Raw genomic sequence first — 21,235 nt, 5'->3', positions numbered from 1 at the left:
TGTGTAGTTCGCTTGTTTTCCTCTGGACACATCTGTATTGTTGGGCTTGTTTTTCTGTTTGTACATCCATACTTCAATGAAATACATGTACAGTACCAGTCAAAAGTTTGGACACACCTACTCATTCCAAGGTTTTTCTTATTTTTTTTTTACTGTTTTCTACGTTGTAGAATAATAGTGAAAACATCAAACTATGAAATAACACATATGGAATCATGTAGTAACCAAAAAAGTGTTCAACAAATCAAAACAAATGTTGTATTTGAGATTCTTCAAATATTTGCACACTTGGCATTCTCTAAACCAGCTTCACGAGGTAGGTACCTGGAATGCATTTCAATTAACAGGTGTGCCGTGTTAAAAGTGAATTTGTGGAATTTATATCCTTCTTAATGCGTTTGAGCCAATCAGTTGTGTTTTGAAAAGGTAGGGGTGGTATACAGAAGATAGCCCTATTTGGTAAAATACCATTTTATGGCAAGAACAACTCAAATAAGCAAAGAGAAATGACTGTCCATCATTACTTTAAGACATGAATGTCAGTCAGTTCGGAAAATTTCAAGAACTTTGAAAGTGCTATGATGAAACTGGCTCTCATGACGACCGCAACAGGAAAAGAAGACCTAGAGTTATCTCTGCTGCAGGTGATAAGTTCATTAGAGTTACAACCTCAAACATTTTAGACCAAATAAATGCTTCACAGAGTTCAAGTAACAGACACATCTCAACATCATCTATTCAGAGGAGATTGCATGAATCAGGGCTTCATTGTCAAATTCCTGCAAAGAAACCACTACTAAAGGACACAAATAATAAGACAATACTTGCTTGGGCCAAGAAACATGAGCAATGGACATTAGACCAGTGGAAATCTGTCCTTTGGTCTGATGAGTCCAAATGTGCAATTTGAAAAAATTCAAACCGCTGTGTCTTTGTGAGACGCAGAGTAGGTGAACAGATGATCTCTGCATGTGTGGTTCCCACTGTGAAGCATGGAGGAAGAGGTGTGATGGTGTGGGGGTGCTTTACTGGTGACACTGTCTGTGATTTATTTAGAATTCAAGGCACACTTAACCAGCATGGATACCACAGCATTCTGCAGCGATATGCCATCCCAACTGGTTTGCGCTTAGTGGGACGATCATTTGTTTTTCAACAGGACAATGACCAAACACACCTCCAGGCTGTGTAAAGGCTATTTGACCAAGCAGTGATCACTGAGATCTTGATTGAAAAGCATTGCCTGCATCCGTAATGGGTCTGCGATCAAACGACCACCCCTCATCACTGTCAAACGCTCCCTAAAACACTTCTGCGAGCAGGCCTTTCTAATCGACCTGGCCAGGGTATCCTGGAATGACATTGACCTCATCCCGTCAGTAGATGATGCCTGGCTATTCTTTAAAAGTGCCTTCCTCACCATCTTAAATAAGCATGCCCCTCTCAAAAAATGTAGAACTAGGAATAGATATAGTCCTTGGTTCACTCCAGACCTGTCTGCCCTTGACCAGCACAAAAACATCCTGTGGCGTTCTGCATTAGCATCGAATAGCCCCCGTGATATGCAACTCTTCAGGGAAGTTAGGAACAAATATACACAGGCAGTTAGAAAAGCTAAGGCAAGCTTTTTCAAACAGAAATTTGCATCCTGTAGTACTAACTCAAAAAAGTTCTGGGACAATGGAGTCCATGGAGAATAAGAGCACCTCCTCCCAGCTGCCCACTGCTCTGAGGCTAGGAAACACTGTCACCACCGATAAATCCACTATAATTGAGAATTTCAATAAGCATTTCTCTACGGCTGGCCATGCTTTCCACATGGCTACCCCTACCCCGGTCAACTGCCCGGGACCCTCCACAGCAACCCGCCAAAGCCCCCACCATTTCTCCTTTACCCAAATCCAGATAGCTGATGTTCTGAAAGAGCTGCAAAATCTGGACCCCTACAAATCAGCCAGGCTAGACAATCTGGACACTCTCTTTCTAAAACTATCTGCCGAAATTGTTGATTCGACTCTGTCAATCACAACATTCTTATTGGCAGACTCGACAGCCTTGGTTTCTCAAATGATTGCCTTGCCTGGTTTACCAACTACTTCTCTGAGTTCAGTGTGTCAAATCGGAGGGCCTGTTGTCCGGACCTCTGACAGTCTCTATGGGTGTGCCACAGGGTTCAATTCTCGGGCTGACTCTCTTTTCTGTATACATCAATGATGCTGCTCTTGCTGCTGGTGATTCTCTGATCCACCTCTACGCAGACGACACCATTCTGTATACTTCTGGCCCCTCCTTGGACACAGTGTTAACTAACCACAGTGTTAACTAACCAGACGAGCTTCAATGTCATACAACCCTCCTTCCGTGGCCTCCAACTGCTCTTAAACGCAAGTAAAACTAAATGCATGCTATTCAACCGATCACTGCCCGCACCTGCTCGCCCGTCCAGCATCACTACTCTGGACGGCTCGGACTTAGAATACGTGGACAACTACAAATACCTGGGTGTCTGGTTAGACTGTAAACTCTCCTTCCAGACTCACATTAAGCATCTCCAATCCAAAATTAAATCTAGAATCGGCTTCCTATATCGCAACAAAGCATCCTTCTCTCATGCTGCCAAACATACCCTCGTAAAACTGACCATCCTACCGATCCTCGACTTCGGTGATGTCATCTATAAAATAGCCTCCAACACTCTACTCAACAAACTGGATGCAGTCTATCACAGTGCCATCCGTTTTGTCACCAAAGCCCCATACACTGCCCACCATTGCGACCTGTACGCTCTCGTTGGTTGGCCCTTGCTTCATACTCGTCGCCAAACCCATTGGCTACAGGTTATCTACAAGTCTCTGCTAGGTAAAGCCCCGCCTTATCTCAGCTCACTGGTCACCATAGCAGCGCCCACTCGTAGCACGCGCTCCAGTAGGTATATCTCATTGGTCACCCCCAAAGCCAATTCCTCCTTTGGTCGTCTTTCCTTCCAGTTCTCTGCTGCCCATGACTGGAACGAATTGCAAAAATCTCTGAAGCTGAAGACTCACATCTCCCTCACTAGCTTTAAGCACCAGCTGTCAGAGCAGCTTACAGATCACTGCACCTGTACATAGCCCATCTGTAAACAGCCCATCTATCTACCTACCTCATCCCCATACGGGTATTTATTTATTTATTTTGCTCCTTTGCACCCCAGTATCTCTACCTGCACATTCATCCTCTGCCGATCTACCATTCCAGTGTTTAATTGCTATATTGTAATTCCTTCGCCACCATGGACAATTTATTTCCTTAACTTACCTCATTTGCACTCACTGTATATATACTTTTTGTTTTCTTTTGTTCTACTGTATTATTGACTGTGTTTTGTTTATTCCATGTGTAACTCTGTGTTGTTGTATGTGTCGAATTGCTACCCTTTATCTTGGCCAGGTCGCAGTTGCAAATGAGAACATGTTCTCAACTAGCCTACCTGGTTAAATAAAGGTGAAATAAATCCAAATAAAAAATAAATAGCAAACAGGTTCTAAATCAGTTATAAACACATCAATCCAGATTAACTGGTCTCTGTTCTGCAATCTCAACACTCATTCTCTCCTCAGTCAAGGCCCTTGTTGGTTTTTATAAAAATAACTGATCTGACCATGGTTTGGAACCACTCCAAACCCTCTTTTCACCGCCAATCCCTCCATTTATAATCCAGAATTGGATGGCGGAGGTTTTTGCCTCTCACCACAATGGAGAGCCACCATCTCCAAATGGTTTTGTATTGTGACTGACTGGCAGCCTGGCTAGTGCCCTGGTATCAACACCTTCAAGCGTTAAATGAGGGCTCCGCTCCAGCTAAGATGCTGCTTGCCTGGAAATGTGGGGAATCGAAAGAGGTGGGTGTCTGTCTTAGGGCTTTGGTGGGTGTGATCCGCCCCCCTACCCCAGCCAGCCCTAGTCCCTAAAAAGCATTGCCTCCTGGAGAGCCCTGAGCCAACTATCAGACAGACGGACAGACGGACAGACGGACGGACGGACGGACGGAGAGAGAGAGACTTTTTTTCTATAACAAAGCCATCACCTATAGACAGCTTCACCTAGAGAAGAGTCCCCTATCCTGGGGCTCTGTTCACAAACAGAAATGCTGGAATGCTATTTGCCCCTAAACAGAAAGCACACATTGGCAGAATACCCAACCATTGTGACTGACCCAAAATGAAGGAAAGCTTTGATGATGTAACGACTCAGTGAGCATGGCCTTGCTATTGAGAGAGGCCACCATATGCAGACCTTGCTCTCAAGAGAAAACAGGCTATGTGCACACTGCCCACAAAATTTGGTGGAAACTGAGCTGCACTTCCTAACCTCCTGCCAAATGTATGACCATATTCGAGACACATATTTCCCTCAGATTACACAGACCCACAAAGAATTCCACAATAAATCTATTGGGTAAAATACCACAGTGTGCCATCACAGCACAAGAAAAGGGCAACCAGTGAAGAACAAACACCATTGTAAATACAACCCATATTTATGTTTTTTTGTCTTCCCTTTTGCACTTGAACTATTTGCACATCATTATAACACAGTACATAGCCATAAGGACATTTTAAAAGGGTCTATTCCTTTGAAACTTGTATAATGTTTACTGTTGATTTTTGATTGTTTATTTAACTTTAATAGAGAGAGAGAGAGGCGAGTTACTGCTCTGAGGGTGGCTATAGGCAATGATGTACAGGGCCAGAGGTGACAAAGAGAACGAGAACCAGTGGCAGATATAGGTATAGGCGACATTGGCGGCACGGGGCGCCCGCACCAAAAACGTCTGAATGGTGACATTTGCGCGATTGGTTTTCTATCATGATACCATGTCACCGTGTGGGACTGTGGGTCAATTAACCTTGTTGGACTGGGTACCCTGATTCTAGTTTGTGAGCTAGGCAGGCTACTGCCTGGGAAGGTCTCCCACTCAGAGGTACGAGATGGGGAGGGGGGCAGGGGTAGGTTGACCTCAGGTCTTCCCACTGGAAGCCCGAAGTAGGGGGGACGGGGGAATCTATCAAATAGCGCACCTCTAACTTAGTACAGTACTAATGCAATTAGTAAAATCAGTCACTATGAAATGCTACCAAATAAACCAAAATTCATTCATTATACTGTGAATATATAGTTGCACAGACATATTGTTGCATTTTTTTCTGGTTTGTGCGAAGTCGTTCAGAATAATATAAAACCAATCTGCACACCACCACCACCATAAGCTAGAACCGCCACTGACGAGAACACGCACACACATATCCCCTATATCCGGGATCATATTAACACTTCCCTCCTACACTTGGTACTCTTCATCTATTCATGTGCCTTTACCCTAAATATTTCACCAGCTCATGATTATTTCATACCCCTCAGAACGTCTCTCTCCTGAGACGGAGTGAGAAAGACATAGAGATGGAAAGCGAGAGCGATAGAGAGGAAGGGAAGGATAGGCAAAAAGAGAGGAAGCGGGCGGCAGAACAGAAAGTATGCCATAGAGCAGAGAGAAGCGCTGCAGTCCTGATCAGTCCCAGACCCGCATCGGTTTCCCTACCTCCCATGCTGCGGCTGCCAGCTCAGAAACACCAGCCTAAATTGAATGTTTCCCCCAGTGATTGATAGAGGGATGAGGGGGAAGGAGGGCTGTGGCCCGGCTGCTGGCTCTGTACTGTTATGTGATCTCCTGGCCCAGTCCCCCCCCCCACACACACCCATAGATAATCCTTCTTAATTTTCGGCTCGCCCTGCTCCAGCTCTGCTCTGGATCCTCTAAATTGTGATTGACTGCTGTTGTCCCACATAGCTGGTCTGTCTGTTTTCCCACTCCCTCCCTTCCCTCCTCTCCTAGATTAACCAGATCAGTTTGAGTTTTCGGGATCCCCCATGCTGTCTGACACCACCAGGGCCAAACAGAGCCACAGTGAGATGAGAGTCTTAGATAAACAGGTTATTTGGCGTTCCCCATAGGAGAGGGGTTCTACTCTGTGGAAATGGTTTTACCTCGAACCAATAAGGGTTTTTCAAAGGGTTCTGTCATAGGGAACAGCTGAAAAACCCTTTTAGGAGTCTAGTATTCCCCTGGCTGTGTGTTGGCCAACCCCCCCCCCCCACCCCCTCTGTCTGAGCTGCCATCTGTCATATGCCAGGCCAAACCCCAAACTCAAGGCTCATCCAGGACCAGTCATGGAGGGCCCTGAGATCTGAGAACAGACCACGCTGGGTCTATAGTCATGTCTCTCTCTGTCTGAGTCAACCACAACCACAATCTGACCCATACAGAAAACCTGACTCACTTTGAGGAATGTGTTATTGTGAGTGAGGGCTTATGTAAAATGGACAGTAGTCAGTCTGGACTGTAGTTTGTGGTGGTCCAGTGTCTAGTCAGATGGTTTGTTAGAGTGCAGTAGGGAGATATGCCATCTCTTCTCTATCTCCCGCCCCTGCGTGTGTTTGTCAGACCAGTGTTATGTGAATCAAGGTCAGTGGGGATTCGTCGGCAGCCGCCTCTTCCCCCTCCCCCTTAGGGGTTGTGTACTGAGTTAAGCCTGTCTGTCCAGCCAGCCGACACCCAGCCACAGTACTAGGCTAGCTGCTCAGCCCGCAGCTTAATTACTGAAAAGCCCACAGAGTGTCTGACCTCCACCGTTAGCCTAATTGAAATTTAATTGAATTTTCCTTGTCTAGACTAATTAAGCTCCTACTGAAACCGCCAATATTTTAGCCACCTAGCCTAGCTAGCCTCTGGACGACCGGGATGCGCATCCTATGGTGTGGGAAGAGAGGAAAGAAAGGGGGAGGAAAGAGGTAGAGCTGAGGAAGGCAAAGGGGAGAGGTCTGGTATTGGCTCTCAGGGGTGGGTGTGGTGAGAAAGAGAGATGGAGTGAGAGAATGAGAGGAGGGAGAGAGATTGACAGAGTGGTGCAGACTAAAGTGAGGTTGGGAGTGTGAGGTTAGCAGCCTACGCCACTGACCTGGAGCATGTGGTTAAATAACACTGAGCAGTGGCACTCATCGTCTGCCTAACATCAGTTCTGTGTGTGTGTTTGTGTGTGTGTGTGTCTGGCAATGTCCCAGGCTTGTTGTGTGCAGCCCCATTTAGTACCGCTGCAGAATGCTGTGGAAGTCATGCTGGTTAAGTGTGCCTTGAATTCTAAATAAATCACAGACAGTGTCACCAGCAAAGCGCCCCCACACCATCGCACCTCCTCCTCCATGCTTCACGGTGGGAACCCCTCATGCGGAGATCATCCGTTCACATACAGACAGAGGTGTGGAACCAAAAATCTCAAATTTGGACTCATCAGACCAAATGTCCATGTATGCATGCATGTGTGTCAGTAGTATGTCCCTCCCTCATCAGCTGAGTTCCAACCCCTCAGCTATAAATACCAGGTCACAATAACCCCCAATGGACCTTGTCACTCAGATTCATATCACCACAATCCCTTCTCCAAACCCCTGGAAACTCCACTAGCATCCATGTTGTTTTTCCTTTGCATCTAAAACAACAACATCCTTGATGTGTTTGTGTTTCCCCAACTACACAGCGAGTAGAACAACACCCAAAGTGCTTCAGACAGGCTCTTGGGGGAAGCAGGGTTCTCCTGGGAGGTGTTTGTTGAGATTCTTTGCTTTTAGCAGGTGAAAGACAGTGCCGTTTTAATGGTTGTGATTCACCATAAGTTATTCATTTGACGCTTTCCCTTCCTCAGTGCTTTGTAGGCAGGAATACATTATCCAAGAGCATCCTGGCAGAGGAGAGAGGAGAGGAGAGAAGAGGAGAGAGGGATGCTAATGTTGTGTGAGAGGAGGAGTGAGACGGAGTCATTAAGAGCGAGAGAGAGAGAGAGGAGGATGACAGAGGAGAGGAGAAGAGGGTGCCAGGAGAGCGAGTGTTTGTGAAAGAGAGGGGGGTGGAGTGAGAGATGAAGAGAGCAAGGGCAGTGTTTTTTATGGTGTGTGTTGAAGTGACCTTACTCTCCCTTCTTCTTTCCTCTCCTTTCTTTTCTCTCCCCCAGGTCCCTATTCAGCCTGGCCAGTCTTTCAAGTTCACAGTCCTGGAGACCCTGGACCGCATCAAGGAGGAGTTCCAGTTCCTCCAGGCTCAGTACCACAGGTGCTGTATACTCACTCACTAGCCTCCATCCATAGAATCCATTACAGATAGGATATACAGTGGGGCAAAAAAGTATTTAGTCAGCCACCAATTGTGCAAGTTCTCCCACTTAAAAATATGAGATAGGCCTGTAATTTTCATCATAGGTACACTTCAACTATGACAGACAAAATGAGAAAAAAAAATCCAGAAAATTGTAGGATTTTTTATGAATTTATTTGCAAATTATGGTGGAAAATAAGTATTTGGTCACCTACAAACAAGCAAGATATCTGGCTCTGACAGACCTGTAACTTCTTCTTTAAGAGGCTCCTCTGTTCTCCACTCGTTACCTGTATTAATGGCACCTGTTTGAACTTGTTATCAGTATAAAAGACACCTATCCACAACCTCAAACAGTCACACTACAAACTCCACTATGACCAAGACCAAAGAGCTGTCAAAGGACACCAGAAACAAAATTGTAGACCTGCACCAGGCTGGGAAGACTGAATCTGCAATAGGTAAGCAGCTTGGTTTGAAGAAATCAACTGTGGGAGCAATTATTAGGAAATGGAAGACATACAAGACCACTGATAATCTCCCTCTATCTGGGGCCTCCACGCAAGATCTCACCCCGTGGGGTCAAAATGATCACAAGAACGGTGAGCAAAAATCCCAGACCCACACGGGGGGGAGAGCTGGGACCAAAGTAACAAAGCCTACCATCAGTAACACACTACGCCTCCAGGGACTCAAATCTTGCAGTGCCAGACGTGCCCCCTGCTTAAGCCAGTACATGTCCAGGCCCGTCTGAAGTTTGCTAGAGAGCATTTGGATGATCCAGAAGAAGATTGGGAGAATGTCATATGGTCAGATGAAACCAAAATAGAACTTTTTGGTAAAAACTCAACTCGTCGTGTTTGGAGGACAAAGAATGCTGAGTTGCATCCAAAGAACACCATACCTACTGTGAGGCATGGGGGTGGAAACATCATGCTTTGGGGCTGTTTTTCTGCAAAGGGACCAGGATGACTGATCCGTGTAAAGGAAAGAATGAATGGGGCCATGTATCGTGAGATTTTGAGTGAAAACCTCCTTCCATCAGCAAGGGCATTGAAGATGAAACGTGGCTGGGTCTTTCAGCATGACAATGATCCCAAACACACCGCCCGGGCAACAAAGGAGTGGCTTTCTAAGAAGCATTTCAAGGTCCTGGAGTGGCCTAGCCAGTCTCCAGATCTCAACCCCATAGAAAATCTTTGGAGGGAGTTGAAAGTCTGTGTTTCCCAGCAACAGCCCCAAAACATCACTGCTCTAGAGGAGATCTGCATGGAGGAATGGGCCAAAATACCAGCAACAGTGTGTGAAAACCTTGTGAAGACTTACAGAAAACGTTTGACCTCTGTCATTGCCAACAAAGGGTATATGACAAAGTATTGAGAAACTTTTGTTATTGACCAAATACTTATTTTCCACCATCATTTGCAAATAAATTCATTAAAAATCCTACAATGTGATTTTCTGGATTTCTTTCCTCATTTTGTCTGTCATGGTTGAAGTGTACCTATGATGAAAATTACAGGCCTCTCTCATCTTTTTAAGTGGGAGAACTTGCACAATTGATGGCTGACTAAATACTTTTTTGCCCCACTGTACACACCATCCTCCCTGTTAACCCATGCAGGCCTACATAGACTCTATAGCCACAATCCTAACTTGAGGTCTACACATGTAACTCAGATCTTCATACAAGTTTCTCATAAACATCAATACACGATTGTAGTAAAAGTCTGTGCTTCCCATGTATCCATGTGTCTGAAGATAGGAGATGGAGGATTGTGTCCTATATGAATTCTACCAATTAAGGTGCCTCAGGGGATAACAGTCCCTCCTCCTCTCTCCAAAGGACTGAGAGAGCCCCCTGGGAAACACTGCTGCTGCTCTACTTATTAGTCTGGGAATTATTACACAGGCTACATTAGACATCAGCCGTAATTGTACTGTATGTGTATGTGTAAGCCAAGGACAGGTGCAGTGAACTATATGGTTGTTATAGCACAGTCATACCATATGCAGGTACAGATTCTAACCTTATCCGTCTCAGTCTTAATGACACAGTGGCAGGGTGTTAGCCTGGTCCCAGATCTTTGTGCTGTTTTGCCAACTTCTATGTCTTTGTCATGCATAGAAGTTGACAGGACAGTACAAACACCAGGGTGGCAGGGTGTGGTGATATGGGTCTATACTCCATATCATAGCAGAGTGATGGTGTGTTTCATCAGAGAGATAGTCTGAGTAGAGTTGACCTGCAGTGACCTTGGTGTTGGGAGCCCAGCCTCACAGCATGAGCTGAGTACTCATGGCCAGATCTCTCTCAGTCACAGCTCTGTGAACAGTGTGCTGAAGCTAACATTGTTCTCCCACTGCAGCCTGAGACCCATCGGTCTCTCTGTCTGATCGATCTAGATCCATAACCTCTTTTCAGCTTTGACAAGAAGGAGAGATTCAGGTGGGACTGCAGAGTAGACCGATACGGTTGGCCATAGTGTATGTCCTGCACTTGATCAGTTTGTTGACCTGTGTGTGTGTGTTTGGTTGTGTGTCTGTGTTTTCTGTCGTGTGTGCGTGCGCGTGCATGGTTGCATAAATGTTTGTGTGCATGTTTTTGTCTTGCCTCTGCAGCCTGAAACTGGAGTGTGAGAAGCTGGCCAGTGAGAAGACAGAGATGCAGAGACACTACATCATGGTGAGTTCAATACTATTTACACTACCACACAGGAGGAAGGCCCAGTCTCAGTCTGGCTTTACAAATGGACCCCTGTCCACTACACCAACATAGGAGGCTATCTAGCTTGTTGAAGAGCATCATCTGGCGGAGTGGTCTAAGGCACTACATCTCAGTAGTCACTACAGACCCTGGTTCAAATCCAGGCTGTTTCACAACCGGCCGTGATTGGGAGTTCCATAGGGCAGTGCACAATTGGCCCAGTGTCGTCTAAGAATTTGTTCTTAACTGACTTGCCTAGTTAAATATTTTTTTAAATTATTAAGTTAGGATGAGACTGCCCAAAAACTCTCTCTCCCTCTGCAACAACTTGAGCCCCTCCACGTCTGTCTGTCTGTCGTGCACCGACTCCAAATCACGGCCGGTTGTGATACAGCCTGGATTCAAACCAGGGTGTCTGTAGTGACACCTCTTGCACTGATATATAGTGCCTTAGACGCTGCGCCACTTGGGAGCCAATTAAAGAGTGTTGGAATAAATACAGTGCATTCGGAAAGTATTCAGACCCCTTGACTTTGTCCACATTTTGTTACGTTACAACCTCATTCTAAAATTGATTTTTATTTTATTTTCATCAATCTACACACAATACCCCATAATGACAAAGCAAAAACAGGCATAAGACATTTTTGCAAATGTATTAAAGATAATAAACTGAAATATCACATTTACGTAAGTATTGAGACTTATCAGTACTTTGTTGAAGCACCTTTGGCAGCGATTACAGCCTCAAAACAATTATGTCTCGGAGCTCTACGGACAAAACCTTCGACCACTTGTTTTTTGCTCTGACATGCACTGTCAACTGTGGAACCTTATGTAGACAGGTGTGTGCCTTTCCAAATCATGTCCAATCAATTGAATTTACCAGAGGTTGACTCCAATCAAATTGTAGAAACATCTCAAGTATGATCAATGGAAACAGCATGCAGCTGAGCTCAATTTCGAGCCTCATAGCAAAGGGTCTGAATACTTATGTAAATCATTTATTTCTGTATAAAAATGTTAATATATTTGCTAAAATGTCGAAAAAACTATTTTCACTTTGTCATGATGGGGTATTGTGTGTGTAGACTGATAATTTTAGAATAAGACAGTAGAAATGTTTGAGGTCCTCCAATCAGGGGTGATGGTGGGGATGTGATCATTGTATGTTTTGCGTTTACTTATTTCTGTTTTCCACTGAGCTGTATGTGTGTGTTCTGGACCTGGTAGTTATGGGTGCACCCGGGCGTTGTGCGGGGCTTAGTCCATCCCACCCTTGGAAAATCCCTTTGGGCCAGGAGCGGGGGCCAGCGTCTCGGGTGGGTGGGGGCTGGCGCACCCACTGAACAGAACACCCACTGATTGGAGTGGTCATTCGTATTGTCTTTGAACTGTTATTGTTTTAATAATTAAAAAATATATAAAAATAAGATGGAGAATAAGCTATGTAGGGAAACATAGTGAAGTTTTGGTGCAGGTACAGCCAACTAGCACAAAATCATATTGTGATATTGTCAAAACAAGACAAAAACAAAACTGTAGCAATTTGTTTCCCCCCCATCACTACTAAAAGTAAACAAACTGTTCTCTGTGTCTCTGTACTTTATGGAGATTTCACGTTTGCAGGGTTTGATGGATGGTTGAGTTGGCAGTAGTTGGATAGATGTGTAGAAGCTTTTACTCCAGTATGAGGAGAGACCTCAGTGAACTTTGTTATAGACTGGGGCAGTCGGTGACATTTGATCAACTCTCATACATACTTATTAAATGTCATGACCTTTGTGACCACAGGACTGTGGGTCAACATCAGGAAGAAATAGGCTAAAAAGAATTAAGCATTTTCCATAGTGCTGGACTCCCTGGTCTCAATAGAAATGGAGAATGGCTTGGTGAGGCCAAATTACTTGAAATGGCGCCGGAGGAGATGGCTGCCGTTTTACGGGCTCCAAACCAATTGTGCTATTTTGTGTGTTTTTTCGCGTTGTTTGTAACTTATTTTGTTCACAACGAAAAGAGCTCCTGAATATCAGAACAGCGATTACTCACCACAAACTGGACAAAGATTTTTATTTAATGAGTCAGACGCGAAGGATTTAATGCTGATACTGGCCCAGGCCCAAATCCGTGTCATTCACATGAAGAAGAGACGTCGATACAAGGGACGCAGGTTCGGGGGCCTTGTGAGAATTAGTCAGCGAGTGGGTAACCCGCCTCTACCATATGTTCTATTGGCCAACGTGCAATCATTGGAGAATAAACTGGATGAGCTCCGTTCAAGACTATCCTACCAACAGGACATTAATAAAAACTGTAATATCTCGTGTTTCACCGAGTCGTGGCTGAACGACTCCATGGATAATAGTTGGCTAGGTTTCTTGTGCATCGGCAAAACAGAACAGCTGCCTCCGGTATGACAAGGGGTGGCGGTCTGTGTCTATTTGTCAATAGCAGCTGGTGCGCGAAATCTAATATTAATTATATGATTTTACGGAGTTGTCTATTCACAACCACAAACAGATGCTGGCACTAAGACCGCACTCAACGAGCTGTATAAGGCCATAAGCAAACAAGAAAAAGCTCATCAAGAGGCGGCGCTCCTAGTGGCCGGAGACTTTAATGCAGGGAAACATAAATCCATTTTACCTAATTTCTACCTGCATGTTACATGTGCGACCAGAAGAAAAAAAACACTAGACCACTTTTACTCACAACACAGAGATGCGTACAAACGCTCCCTTGCCCCCCATTTGGCAAATTTGACTATAATCCTATCCTCCTGATTCCTGCTTACAAGCAAAAACTAAAGCAGGAAGTACCAGTGACTCGCTCAATGCGGAAGTGGTCAGATTACGCAGATGCTAAACTACAGGACTGTTTCTAGCACAGACCTGGAATATGTTCCAGGATTCATCCAATGGCATTGAGGACTATACCGCATCAGTCACTGGCTTCATCAATAAGTGCATAGATGTCGTCCCCACCGTACGTACATACCCCAACCAGAAGCCATGGATGATAGGCTACATCTGAACTGAGCTAAAGGGCAGAGAGTGGGACTCTAACCCGGACGATTATAAGAAATCCCGCTATGCCTTCTGATGAACCATCAAACAGGCAAAGCGTCAATACAGGACTAAGATTGAATCCTACTACACCGGCTCTGATGCTCGTTGGACGTGGCAGTACTTGCAAACTATTACGTTGCAAACTAAACTATTACTTATCCGGACGACTGTGTGATTTTGCTCTCCATAGCCGATATGAGTAAGACCTTTAATCAATTAAGGATCCGCCCCTTTTAAAAATGTTTTTGCCGGCCTCCCGGGTGGCGCAGTGGTTAAGGGCGCTGTACTGCAGCGCCAGCTGTGCCATCAGAGTCCCTGGGTTCGCGCCCAGGCTCTGTCGTAACTGGCCGCGACCGGGAGGTCCGTGGGGTGACGCACAATTGGCCTAGCGTCGTCCGGGTTAGGGAGGGATTGGTCGGTAGGGATCTCCTTGTCTCATCGCGCACCAGCGACTCCTGTGGCGGGCCGGGCGCAGTGCGCTAGCCAAGGTTGCCAGGTGCACAGTGTAGCCTCCGACACATTGGTGCGGCTGGCTTCCGGGTTGGATGCGCGCTGTGTTAAGAAGCAGTACGGCTGGTTGGGTTGTGTATCGGAGGACGCATGACATTCAGCCTTCGTCTCTCCCGAGCCCGTACGGGAGTTGTAGCAATGAGACAAGATAGTAGCTACTACAACAATTGGATACCACGAAATTGGGGAGAAAAAGGGGTAAAAAACAAAAAACAAAAAAAAAACATTATTGCCTAAAATGACATATCCAAATCTAACTGAAGCAAGGAAATGCATGTTCTTTTTTTACCCACTTTTTTCTCCCCAATTTTGTGGTATCCAATTGGTAGTTACAGTCTTGTCTCATCGCTGCAACTCCCGTACGGACTCGGGAGAGGCGAAGGTCGAGAGCCGTGCGTCCGCCAAAACACAACCCAACCAAGCCACACTTCTTCTTGACACAATGCCCACTTAACAGAATCCAGCCGCACCAATGTGTCAGAGGGAACACTGTACACCTGGCGACCGTGTCAGCATGCACTGTGCCCAGCCTGCCACAGGAGTCGCTAGTGCGCGATGGAACAAGGACATCACCGCCGACCAAACCCTCACCTAACACGTCTCCCGGTTGCCGCTGGCTGCGACAGGGCCTGGACTCGAACCCAGAATCTTTAGGGCCACAGCTAGCAGTGCAATGCTGTGCCTTAGACTGCTACTCGGGATGCCGGATATGCATATTCTTGATACCATTTGAAAGGAAACACTATGAAGTGGAAATGTGAAACTAATGTAGGAGAATATAACAGAGTAGATAAAAACTTGCAATCTTTGAAATTCAAGAGAAAGGCCATAATGTATTATTCCAGCCCAGGTGCAATTTAGATTTTGGCAACTAGATGGCAGCAGTGTTATGTGCAAAGTGTTAGACTGATCCAATGAACCATTGCACCCCTGTTCAAAATGTAGTGTCAAGACTGCCCAAATGTGCCTAATTGGTTTATTAATACATTTTCAAGTTCATAACTGTGCACTCTCCTCAAACAATAGCATGGTGCTTAGTCCCCTACTGTACTCCCTGTTCACTCATGACAGCGTGGCCAAGTACGACTCCACACCATCATTAAGTTTGCCGACGACACAAAAGGTGGTAGGCCTGATCACCGACAACGACGAGACAGCCCATATGGAGGAGGTCAGAGACCTGGCAGTGTGGTCCAGCCACCCTAGTCATAATCTGTTCTTTCTGCTACCGCACTGCAAGCGGTACCGGAGCACCAAGTCTAGGTCGAAAGGCTCCTCAAATTCTTATAGCTGCAGGGGCATTATTGAGTAGTTTGGATGAAAGGTGCCCAGAGTAAACAGCCTGTTCCTCAGTCCCAGTTGCTAATATATGCACATTATTATTAGTATTGGATATAAAACACTCTGAAGTTTCTAAAACTGTTTGAATGATGTCTGTGAGTATAACAGAACTCATATGGCAGGCAAAAACCTGAGAAGAAATCAAGACAGGAAGTGGGAAATCTGAGGTTGGTCGATTTTCAACCCAGTCCCTATTGAATACACAGCGGTATGTTGATTATGTTGCACTTCCTGAGGCTTCCACTAGATGTCAACCGTCTTTAGAAACTTGAATGAGGCTTCTACTGTGATGTGGGGCTGGATGCCAGCTGTTTGAGTCAGTGGTCTGGCAGAGAGCCAGGTCCTGGTCACGCGCATTTCACATGATAGCGACCTGCGTTCCATTGCTTTTCTACAGACAATGGAATTCTCCGGTTGGAACGTTATTGAAGATTTATGATAACAACATCCTAAAGATTGATTCTATACGTAGTTACTTAGTTTGAAATGTTTCTAAGACCTGTAATATAACTTTTTGAAGTTTTCGTCCGACGTTCGGCTGGACTTGCATGAGCGTTTGGATTTGTGTACTAAACGCCCTAACAAAAGTAGCTACTTGGACATAAACAATGGACATTATCGAACAAAACAAACATTTATTGTGGAACTAGGATTCCTGGAAGTGCATTCTGATGAAGATCATCAAAGGTAAGGGAATATTTATAATGTTATTTGGGATGTTGGCTATCAACAACAAGGCAACTCCTATGACTAATTGGGAGTGGGACGCAAGCGTAGGATTGATCACCCTTTCGCTGGCCGCCTTTGGGGAGGGTGTATAGTGTGAAAGGCCGAAACACCCTAGGAACCAAAGGTACACTACTGACGATGCGCTCCCCAAATTTCACCAGGCTCACTGTTCATTAACTCTTGGAAGTGCTGGCACAAAGGATAGTAACATCTCATCCTGTGTTCTTGGAATCTGGGAGTGCATTCTGATGAAGATCATCAAAGGTAAGGGAATATTTATAATGTTATTTATGATTTCTGTTGACTCCAACATGGCAGATAAAAACATTTATTCTGAGTGCCGTCTCAGATTATTGCATGGTTTGCTTTTTCCGTAAAGATTTTTTGAACTCTGACACAGCGGTTGCATTAAGGAGAGGTATAACTATATTTCCATGTCTAACAATTGTATTTTAATCGACATTTATAATGAGTATTTCTGTAAAATGATGTGACTCTCTGCAATATCACCGGATGTTTTTGGAACTAGTGAACGTAACGCGCCAATGTATACTGAGATTTTTTTTATATAAGTATGAACTTTATCAAACAAAACATACAAAACATAGAATCAAATGACTTCCCAAACTATTTGCATTGACTCCCGTTTTTTTATGCTGTTGCTACTCGCTGTGTATTATCTATGCATAATCACTTTACCTACATGTACATATTACCTCAATTACCTCGACTAACCTGTACCACCGCACATTGACTAGGCACCCTGTAAATATCCTCATTATTGTTATTTTAGCAGCGTCATACCTAAGAAGTCTCAAGGCTGTAATCGCTGCCAAATGTGCTTCAATAAAGTTCTGAGTAAAGGGTCTAAATAATTATGTAAAAATTTGCTAAAATGTTTTTTTTTAAAGTTTTGCGTTGTAACACCTCTTTCTAAAATTGATTAAATTGTATCTACGTTTTTTAAACATTTTAGCAAATGTTTACATAATTATTTAGACCCTTTACTCAGTACTTTGTTGAAGCACATTTGGCAGCAATTACAGCCTTGAGACTTCTTGGGTATGACGCTACAAGCTTGGCATACCTGTATTTGGGGAGTTCCTCACATTCTTCTCTGCAGATCCTCTCAAACTTTGTCAGGTTGGATACAGAGCTTCACTGCACAGCTATTTTCAGGTCTCTCCAGAGATGTTTGATTGGGTTCTGGCTGGGCCATTCGAGGACATTCAGAGACTTGTCCCGAAGCCGCTCCTGCGTTGTCTTGGCTGTGCGCTTAGGGTCGTTGCCCTGTTGGAAGGTGAAACTTCGCCCCAGTCTGAGGTCCTGATCACTCTGGAGCAGGTTTTCATTAAGGATCTCTCTGTACTTTGCTCCATTCATCATTAATCGGCAGTGATTACAGCCTTGACTTTTCATGGGTATGATGCTACAAGCTTGGCACAACTTTATTTGGGGAATTTATCCCATTCTTCTCTCTCAAGCTCTGTCAGGTTGGATGGGGAGCATCACTGCACAGCTATTTTCAGTTCTCCCCAGAGATGTTTGATGGGTTCAAGTCCGGGCTCTGGCTGGGCCACTCAAGGACATTCAGAGACTTGTCCCGAAGCCACTCCTGCGTTGTCTTGGCTGTGTGCTTAGGGTTGTTGGAAGGTGAACCTTCGGTCCAGTCTGAAGTCCCGAGGGCTCTGGAGCAGGTTTTCGTGAAGGATCTCTCGGGACTTTGCTCCGTTCATCTTTCCCTTGATCCTGACTAGTCTCCCAGTCCCTGCCGCTGAAAAACATCACCACAGTATGATGCTGTCACCACCATGCTTCACTGTAAGGATGGTGCCAAGTTCCCTCCAGAGTGATGCTTGGCATTCAGGCCAAAGACTTTCATCAGACCAGAGAATCTTGTTTCTCATGGTCTGAGAGTCCTTTAGGTGCCTTTTGGCAAACTCCAAGTGGGCTGTCATGTGCCTTTTACTGAGGAGTGGCTTCCATTTGGCCACTCTGCCATAAAGGTCTGATTTGGTGAAGTGCTGCAGAAATAGTTGTCCGTCTGGAATGGTCTCCCATCTCCCCAGAGGAACCCAGAGTGGTTCCTCTGTCAGAGGAAGTCACTCTGACAGAGTCACTCTGTCAGAGTGACCATAGGGTGCTTGGTCACCTCCCTGACCAAGGCCGTTCTCCCCTGATTGCTCAGTTTGGCCGGGCGGCCAGCTCTAGGAAGAGTCTTGGTGGTTCCAAACTTCTTGCACTGTGTTCTGGGGACCTTCAATGCTGCAGAAATGTTTTGGTACCCTTCCCCAGATTTGTGCCTCCACACAATCCTATCTCTGAGCTCTACTGATAATTTCTTCGATCTCATGGCTTGGTTTTTGCTCTGACATACACTGTCAACTGTGGGACCTTACATAGACAGCTGTGTGCCTTTCCAAATCATGACCAATCAATTGAATTTACCACAGGTGGAATCCAATCAAGTTGTAGAAACATCTCAAGGAGGATCAATGGAAACAGGATGCAGCTGAGCTCAATTTCGAGTCTCATATAAAGGGTCTGAATTGTTATGTAAATGTAAAGCTATTTATGATTTTTTTGCTTTGTCATTATGGGGTATTGTGTGTAGATTGATGAGGAAATATTTCATTTAATACATTTTAGAATATGGCTATAATGTAACAAAATGTGGAAAAAGTCAATGGGTCTGAATACTTTCCAAATATACTGTATATTGCATACACTGTATACACGGTGTACAAAACATTAGGAATACCTTCCTAATATTGAGTTGCATCCGCTTTTACCGTCAGAACAGCCTCAATTTGTTGGGGCATGGACTCGACAAGCGTTCCACAGGCATACTGGCCCATGTTGACTCCTCTGGGTGGTGGACCATTCTTGATACACATGGGAAACTGTTGAGTGTGAAAAACACAGCAGCGTTGCAGTTCTTGACAAATTTAAACCAGTGCGCCTGTCACCTACAACTATACCCGTTCAAAGGCACTTATATATTTCACCCATTCACCCTCTGAATGGCACACATACAGTGCCTTGCGAAAGTATTCGGCCCCCTTGAACTTTGCGACCTTTTGCCACATTTCAGGCTTCAAACATAAAGATATAAAACTGTATTTTTTGTGAAGAATCAACAACAAGTGGGACACAATCATGAAGTGGAACGACATTTATTGGATATTTCAAACTTTTTTAACAAATCAAAAACTGAAAAATTGGGCGTGCAAAATTATTCAGCCCCCTTAAGTTAATACTTTGTAGCGCCACCTTTTGCTGCGATTACAGCTGTAAGTCGCTTGGGGTATGTCTCTATCAGTTTTGCACATCGAGAGACTGAAATGTTTTCCCATTCCTCCTTGCAAAACAGCTCAAGCTCAGTGAGGTTGGATGGAGAGCATTTGTGAACAACAGTTTTCAGTTCTTTCCACAGATTCTCGATTGGATTCAGGTCTGGACTTTGACTTGGCCATTCTAACACCTGGATATGTTTATTTTTGAACCATTCCATTGTAGATTTTGCTTTATGTTTTGGATCATTGTCTTGTTGGAAGACAAATCTCCGTCCCAGTCTCAGGTCTTTTGCAGACTCCATCAGGTTTTCTTCCAGAATGGTCCTGTATTTGGCTCCATCCATCTTCCCATCAATTTTAACCATCTTCCCTGTCCCTGCTGAAGAAAAGCAGGCCCAAACCATGATGCTGCGACCACCATGTTTGACAGTGGGGATGGTGTGTTCAGCTGTGTTGCTTTTACGCCAAACATAACGTTTTGCATTGTTGCTAAAAAGTTCAATTTTGGTTTCATCTGACCAGAGCACCTTCTTCCACATGTTTGGTGTGTCTCCCAGGTGGCTTGTGGCAAACTTTAAACAACACTTTTTATGGATATCTTTAAGAAATGGCTTTCTTCTTGCCACTCTTCCATAAAGGCCAGATTTGTGCAATAAACGACTGATTGTTGTCCTATGGACAGAGTCTCCCACCTCAGCTGTAGATCTCTGCAGTTCATCCAGAGTGATCATGGGCATCTTGGCTGCATCTCTGATCAGTCTTCTCCTTGTATGAGCTGAAAGTTTAGAGGGACGGCCAGGTCTTGGTAGATTTGCAGTGGTCTGATACTCCTTCCATTTCAATATTATCGCTTGCACAGTGCTCCTTGGGATGTTTAAAGCTTGGGAAATCTTTTTGTATCCAAATCCGACTTTAAACTTCTTCACAACAGTATCTCGGACCTGCCTGGTGTGTTCCTTGTTCTTCATGATGCTCTCTGCGCTTTTAACGGACCTCTGAGACTATCACAGTGCAGGTGCATTTATACGGAGACTTGATTACACACAGGTGGATTGTATTTATCATCATTAGTCATTTAGGTCAACATTGGATCATTCAGAGATCCTCACTGAACTTCTGGAGAGAGTTTGCTGCACTGAAAGTAAAGGGGCTGAATAATTTTGCACGCCCAATTTTTCAGTTTTTGATTTGTTAAAAAAGTTTGAAATATCCAATAAATGTCGTTCCACTTCATGATTGTGTCCCACTTGTTGTTGATTCTTCACAAAAAAATACAGTTTTATATCTTTATGTTTGAAGCCTGAAATGTGGCAAAAGGTTGCAAAGTTCAAGGGGGCCGAATACTTTCGCAAGGCACTGTACAATTCATGTCTCAATTGTCTCAAGGCTTAAAAATGTCATG

At 44.7% G+C, this 21,235-nt stretch overlaps 1 protein-coding gene across 4 annotated transcripts in view; it reads left to right on the top strand.

Moving 5' to 3' along the window:
- The window catches only part of LOC110524326 (transducin-like enhancer protein 4), a 75,591-nt gene that overhangs the window by 7,398 nt on the left and 46,958 nt on the right, over positions 1–21,235 (top strand). For all 4 annotated transcript variants that reach the window (XM_036978079.1, XM_036978080.1, XM_036978078.1 and 1 more), the window contains exons 2-3: positions 8,043–8,140; positions 10,805–10,868. In XM_036978079.1, coding sequence (XP_036833974.1) covers positions 8,043–8,140; positions 10,805–10,868 — 162 coding nt within the window. The remainder of the gene's footprint in view (positions 1–8,042; positions 8,141–10,804; positions 10,869–21,235) is intronic.

This window comes from Oncorhynchus mykiss, chromosome 5, assembly GCF_013265735.2.
Source record: "Oncorhynchus mykiss isolate Arlee chromosome 5, USDA_OmykA_1.1, whole genome shotgun sequence".
NCBI lineage: Eukaryota > Metazoa > Chordata > Actinopteri > Salmoniformes > Salmonidae > Oncorhynchus > Oncorhynchus mykiss.
Note: the sequence above shows the minus strand (reverse complement) of the source record. Positions and strands in the feature narration are given on the sequence as shown.